The sequence below is a fragment of the Glycine max genome, chromosome 8 (assembly GCF_000004515.6).
Source record: "Glycine max cultivar Williams 82 chromosome 8, Glycine_max_v4.0, whole genome shotgun sequence".
NCBI lineage: Eukaryota > Viridiplantae > Streptophyta > Magnoliopsida > Fabales > Fabaceae > Glycine > Glycine max.
The window spans coordinates 14,906,194-14,912,634 of record NC_038244.2 but is presented as its reverse complement, the minus strand read 5'-3'; the positions used below and the strand labels follow the sequence as shown (position 1 = coordinate 14,912,634).

The following is a 6,441-nucleotide window of genomic DNA, read 5'->3' as shown; positions in this document are numbered from 1 at the left end:
ATCATCTAATAAGGAGCCCCTTACCTCTACCAATGACAATTCTCAAAATCTATCATTTTTTATGTATCCCCCACCCCCAACGAACTAAAATATGTGTTGTAGGCCTCCGTCAACCCAAACACCGCAATGAAATGCTTACAAAAATTTGCATCAGACATCTGTGTAATATTTGGAGACGAGTACATGAGGAGACCGAATAACCAAGACACTGAAAGACTACTACAAACGGGAGCGACACTTGATTTTCCAAGTATGTTAGATTTCATTGATTGTATGCACCGAGAGTGAAAAAATTGTTCAGTTATGGGTAAAGATCAATTTTGTATAAGTAATCATGGTAACCCAACAATGATTCTTAAAATCGTTGCGTCACAATACATATGAACTTTGACATGCATTTTTGGTCAAGAATGTATGTCAGAGTCCACATGTCTTATGAAGCAACGACTTATTGTGTATTTTTTATTATTTTTAAATTATTATAAAAAAATGAATTGGGTAAATTTTCATTAATTTTAATATTTTTATTATAAGTAATAATAAAAAATTAAATTTATTATTTTATTTCAACCATACAATGAATGTAAAAATTGTGAGTTTTTTTTTTTATCAATAAAATATTATGAGTTTATAGGAATGACATGAGTCACATGAGGTGATGGATCAATATCAACTCCATCGTGGAAATCGAAAAAAAAAATAATGAAGGAGAAAAACGTTAAACAAGCTGCCACTCACCGACCATAACGGCATAACCAACAAACCATAACAGAAGAAGGAAGAGTGAGTTGCGAGTTTGCGTGGTCAGGGTCAAGGATGGGTCCCAGTATCTTTTCCTCCCATGCTCATTCTCACCGTCTCCCCTATGCAGCAAATCTTAACCCTAATTCCTCTCTTCTCCGTCGACGCGCACAATTCATCAGCTTCGCCTCCAATTCTTCTCCACCTCAGCCTCGGCCTCAGGGAGGGTTCAAAGACGACGAGGCCACCGCCAAGAAATCGTTTGCGGTGTCGACCGGCGAGCTGTTTCTAGGGCTGGCGGCGCGGCTGATTAAGAGCCGAAACAGGGGAAGCAGCCTCGCAGAAGAAGATTCGCGTTCAGTGGCCATGTTTGAGGAGAGAATCGAGGCGGCGGCGGTGGTGGTGGAGGACGAGATTGATCCCGACGTGGTTTGGGAGCAAAGAGTGAAAGATGTCGAGGCGGAGCGCAATAGGTACCGCCGCGTCGTCACCACCCCTGGCTTCAGCTTCTCTGCCGCTGGACTTCTCTTCCCTTACCATCTCGGTGTCGCACAATTTCTCATTCAAAATGGTTACATTAAGGTCATTCTCTATTTATTTTTTTCTTTTTGATCACTTATTACTGGGGAGATATAAGGTTGGTTGAGTGGGTAAGAAGGAACGGAAGGAGGTAAAGTTTGCGGTTTTGATCTTCCCACTAACATAAAAAACTAACAAACTAACAATTAACATTTGTCCATAAAAAAGTATCGCTTATTACTGGATTGATATACTAATGAGAGTGACGAGCATGTGCATGTGCAGGAAACAACACCGTTAGCCGGTTCCTCAGCTGGAGCTATAGTTTGTGCTGTGATTGCTTCCGGAGCTAGTATGGAAGAAGCCTTGAATGCTACTAAAATATTGGCTGAAGATTGCCGCAATCAGGGGACTGCATTTCGGCTTGGGGTATGCCTCTTTTCTCAAACTAGTGTCTGATTCTTTGTCTCGGTTAACCAATATTTGCTGCAAGCTTTTATAAGCCTTACACTGATCTTTCTCTTGATATGTGTATTATGCGCTTCTCTAGTTTTCAAAAAACTCAACACTTGTTCTTGCGCTGTAAGGCATCCTCCTCTATATGAAAATAGTTTGTTTGAGATGCTTGGCGAGCAGCAGGTGTACCCATTCACTTGGGAGCAATGTACAATCTATGCATATCTTTGGTGCATTTGGTTCACATCAAATTATTATTGGATAGCATTGTGTATAACTGTATATGGCCTCTCAAATGTGTTCAGCATCTGATAACTTTTTAAGAGTGTGCTTGTCTTTTTCCTATGCTTAGGTGATCCTTTATCCTATTTTCTTTTGTACTTTCCCTGCTCTCCTTCTAATAGTATATATTGTTGCAAAAGATTAAATATGAATTCTCTTAGCATCATCCCTCAAAGTAGTCCAGAATTCAGATCATGTTTAGCTGATAATGTTCCAGTTATAGGTTGCAAACACAGAACCTTGGTACTCATGCTTTTAATCTAAGACAGTGCTGTCTATAACTACAAGTGTGTTAGATAAAATCCTGTTAATCAGTTGTTGGCTTGGTCTGTTATAGACATATGTAGTCTCATTTTGGATAAAGTGTGAATTTTACCGTTGAATATGATAACAATTAGAGCTGTCATGAATCAACTATTGCAAAAGTTTGAGTTATTGATGGAAGGCATATGAATGGTTTTATATTACATTTCTAACATAATCCCCCTGCTCTGGGCCCAGGCTAGAAGCATGGACTATGCACGAGTTCTCTGATAACATGTCATGAGTCAAATAACCCAAAAGCTTAAGCTATTAGATACAAAACACTCGAGAGCATTACATCTCTAACAAGAACCATTGAGGCAGATAAGTGACAAATGAAATAATACTGCTGTGAATTTGGAGACCAAAAGAAAATCTGATAGTTAGGATTTGGCTGGTACTAGGTTATGATGAATGATAACCCTGATTCCTTTTGCCTTTAGAGCTATGCCGCTTTCTTTGGATACAGTTGGAATTTTGGATTTATAAAGTATCTGTTAGAAAGTGGTAAAAGACCAAGTCGCTTCAGCATTTTTACCACGCGCGCGCGCGCACACACACACACACACACACATATATATATATATATATATATATATATATATATATATATATTTGTCTATGGGATATATCTGTTAATGAGACTTTTTTTAAATTGACATAGGAGTTTTTGAAATCGAAATGAGAGATTGTGAGATGTGCAGCCAGTGACCTGTGAAAATGTAACAAAATAATTATCTTTGATGGAAAGCTGTGATTTTCTTTTATTGTTATATTGTGCTTAGGAAACCTTTTTTGAAGTTCAAATCTAACCTTTTTTGGTTCAATTTTTTCTCTGCACAGGCTGTTCTACGTGATATTCTTGACAAGTTTTTGCCTGATGATGTTCATATAAGATCTAATGGAAGAGTTCGAGGTAATACTGGATGTTCAGCGCCTCAGTTATTTTTGTCATAGAACTGTCTTGTGCAAAGCACAAAACTGGAAATTATTCTCTTATTTCTCTTGGACTAGTAGAAATAACACATGCTGAACTAGAAAAAATATAGTGTGTAGTTGTCTGCAACAATTTATAATTAACAATTAAATCATTAAATTACATTTATAACTCTAGTTGATTATATGATTGGAAGAAAATAAGGATTTTTTATTTTAACTTCTAGTCCAAAAAGTAAAGTTGGGAAATGACCTAAGAGTTCTTATTATTAGTAGTGAAATTTTTTTCGTCATGTTGTACCTCAACTATGTACTGTCTGTCGCAGTTGCTGTGACACAGCTTCTTTGGAGACCCAGGGGTTTGTTGGTAGATCAGTTTGATTCCAAGGAAGATCTCATCAATGCAGTTTTTACCTCTTCCTTTATTCCAGGGTGATTTGTTAGTATACTATATTTCATTGGTTGCACGCGATTATTTTACTTGTTATAAATTTTTAAATAAATTTAAAACTTACTTATACTCCAGATATCTTGCACCAAGGCCAGCAACAATGTTTCGTAATCGACTATGCATTGATGGTGGTTTGACATTGTTTATGCCACCGACATCTGCTGCACAAACGGTATTTTTGTTATTTATTAATTTGACTATTGATTATCTGTTGAAACCTCCATTTAAGTGCACTGGGAGGTTTATAATATGATTATGGTTTTGTACTTTCTATTCATTTTTGCTTAAATGTACGTTCTATTATTTTACTTATATGATTATGAGATACAGATCTGAGGGAATTTTTTTCCTTGGAAGACATTTTTTATTTTCCAGTGAAAAACATCTATCCAGGCCAAACTCAGAAATCATTCTGGTTTGCAAGGAAAAGATGTGCATTGCATGCACTACTTGCTTGGTCACTTCTTGTGAGGTGTCATACAAAGATTGGGATGGTTAGTAATATTCCCATATGGCATTTTTGTTTGGATACAAAGAGAAAATAAGAGGAAAGATAATGAAGAGAAGAGAAAATGAAAAGTGATAGAAAAATGATCATGTTAAATGACATATAAATCTTTACAATGTAAAAAAATATAATTGGGAAAGCAGTATATTTGTCATTTCATCAACTTTTCTCTTCACAACCAATGCTTCTCACTTGTCCAGGGAAGAAAATATTTTAATGTGAGTTCCACATTATTTTTTTCCCCTTTCCATGCTATTTTTTTCCCATTCTAAAAGAGTGAAGTTGCACTGAGGAGGGCATTCTTACTCTTCAGTTTTTCTCCGTTCAACACTTTTATCGTTCCAAATGATGACTTAATTAGATAATCTGCCAATAATTTATTATAGTTTAAACTAGAAGGTGGGCAATGTCATTTTAGGCTATTCATTTTTTAAGGTACTTTCCAGTTTCAGAATGAACCTTAGACATTTTCCTCTGTCTATTATCTGTTTGAATGTGCTTCAAATACTTGAAACCCCATGATCTCTATTCAATATAACTAATTTTAGGATTTAAGATAACATGATGGCTAAGAAAATGGATTCTGACTTTCTCTGATCATCTGAGAAGATACAAAAAGTTAAAAGAGCATTCTGGATAGGTGAACTTAGGCCGGTTTGAGTGGATGACATAATTTAAAATAATTATGCACTCTGTTATGTTTCAATTCAGATGTGACTAAATAGATATGATTTATCATGTTTATATATTGTCTCATTTCAACCTCAATGAGTATTTACCACTTTCACAGGTTCGTGTTTGTGCTTTTCCAGCAAGTCGATTGGGATTGCAAGGGATAGGAATTAGTCCAGACTGCAATCCTGAAAACGTGTGTAGCCCACGACAGGTAACCCTGCATTCTGTGAAAACATAATAATTTTCTTAAGGGTAAGTAGATGAATATTCTGCATGAAATCATTGCAGTTTTTCAACTGGGCACTTGAACCAGCAGAAGATGCAATTCTTGACCGACTCTTTGAGCTTGGATATCTAGATGCCGCTGTCTGGGCAAAGGAAAACCCAGTTGAAGTAATCGTTCAAGATGATAGTCCTGCGTTTGGAAATGGCAATGCAAAATAGATTAATGATATAATGAACTACACATAGATAGTTCATTGTGCTGATTAAAGATGCATGAGGAAACTACAGACCATTGAATCAACGATGTTTCCTTGGAATGGAGCATCAATTAGGAAAAATTCACGGGGAGAAGTCCATAATTAATCTCGTTTATTCATATTTATTGTACATTGCAATAGAATTAGAGGAAAGAAAAGAAAGAAAGAAAAAAGTTGAGAGGTAATATATTTAAAATTTACTAGCCAGAAGGTTCATGTTGTTGGAAATTTATAGTGAATTATAAATAGAATTTGTAGCTAGTTTTCCTGTGAATGACAAAGTTATGATAATTTAATTTGTCGAATGTGATGTTTTTGTGTTATTAAAGGCAGAGAATTTCACCTGGTTTTTTAAAATCTTAAAAGTTATTTTAAAGTTAAAATTAAAAATTAGTTTAAATTTTGGTATTGTGACTTGCATATGTGGATTTGGAATAAAGAATAGAGAAAACAGAAAGTCACTCAATACAATTGGATGTAATTATTACTGAAAATATTGAAACTATCCTACAAAAATCCAAATCAAATAATAAAATAATCCTAAATTATTGCAGACCCAAAATTCATAATTGATTAACAAAAATATTCTAAACTATTACAAGTCTAATTTAGATCTTATCGAAGTCCATGTACGTTAACACCAAGTTGTAATTAGGTCTTACTGTACTTTGTAATGGTCCAAAATGCTCTATTTAGTTTTCTAAATAGGTTCAATCGACTAGACTTAACCACACCCGTTAACATCGTCTGACTGAATTTGTACAAAAACGTCAACATTGGCAAAACATGGTACAACAAGAGCATGCCATAAATCACCATGTTTAGAAATTCATCTTATGGCTAGATATTTGATTACTTTATAATTATATACCAACATCAACAACAATGGCAGATTAAATTTGTTTGCTATATATGCCGAGACAGGAATTATACAAGTTTCCAGTTCCCATGCATTATACCACGCTCTTTAATAATTATTAACGATGCTGCATATATATAGTCTCTTCTATAAAATAAAAAATATTCACATTAAAGATTATAGGAAAACATAATTTTTTTTTTATAAATTACATAACTTTTCGTTTCTT

General features: G+C 34.9%; 1 protein-coding gene across 1 annotated transcript; it reads left to right on the top strand.

The window, feature by feature from the left end:
- Positions 1-609: 609 nt before the first annotated feature.
- LOC100793123 (patatin-like phospholipase domain-containing protein 2) lies at positions 610-5,658 on the top strand. The gene is made up of 7 exons (XM_003532933.5): positions 610-1,323; positions 1,546-1,689; positions 3,145-3,217; positions 3,564-3,669; positions 3,764-3,860; positions 4,987-5,082; positions 5,160-5,658. Exons 1-7 carry the CDS (start codon positions 817-819, stop codon positions 5,313-5,315), a joined length of 1,179 nt encoding a protein of 392 aa, XP_003532981.1. The 5' UTR covers positions 610-816; the 3' UTR covers positions 5,316-5,658.
- Positions 5,659-6,441: the final 783 nt, after the last annotated feature.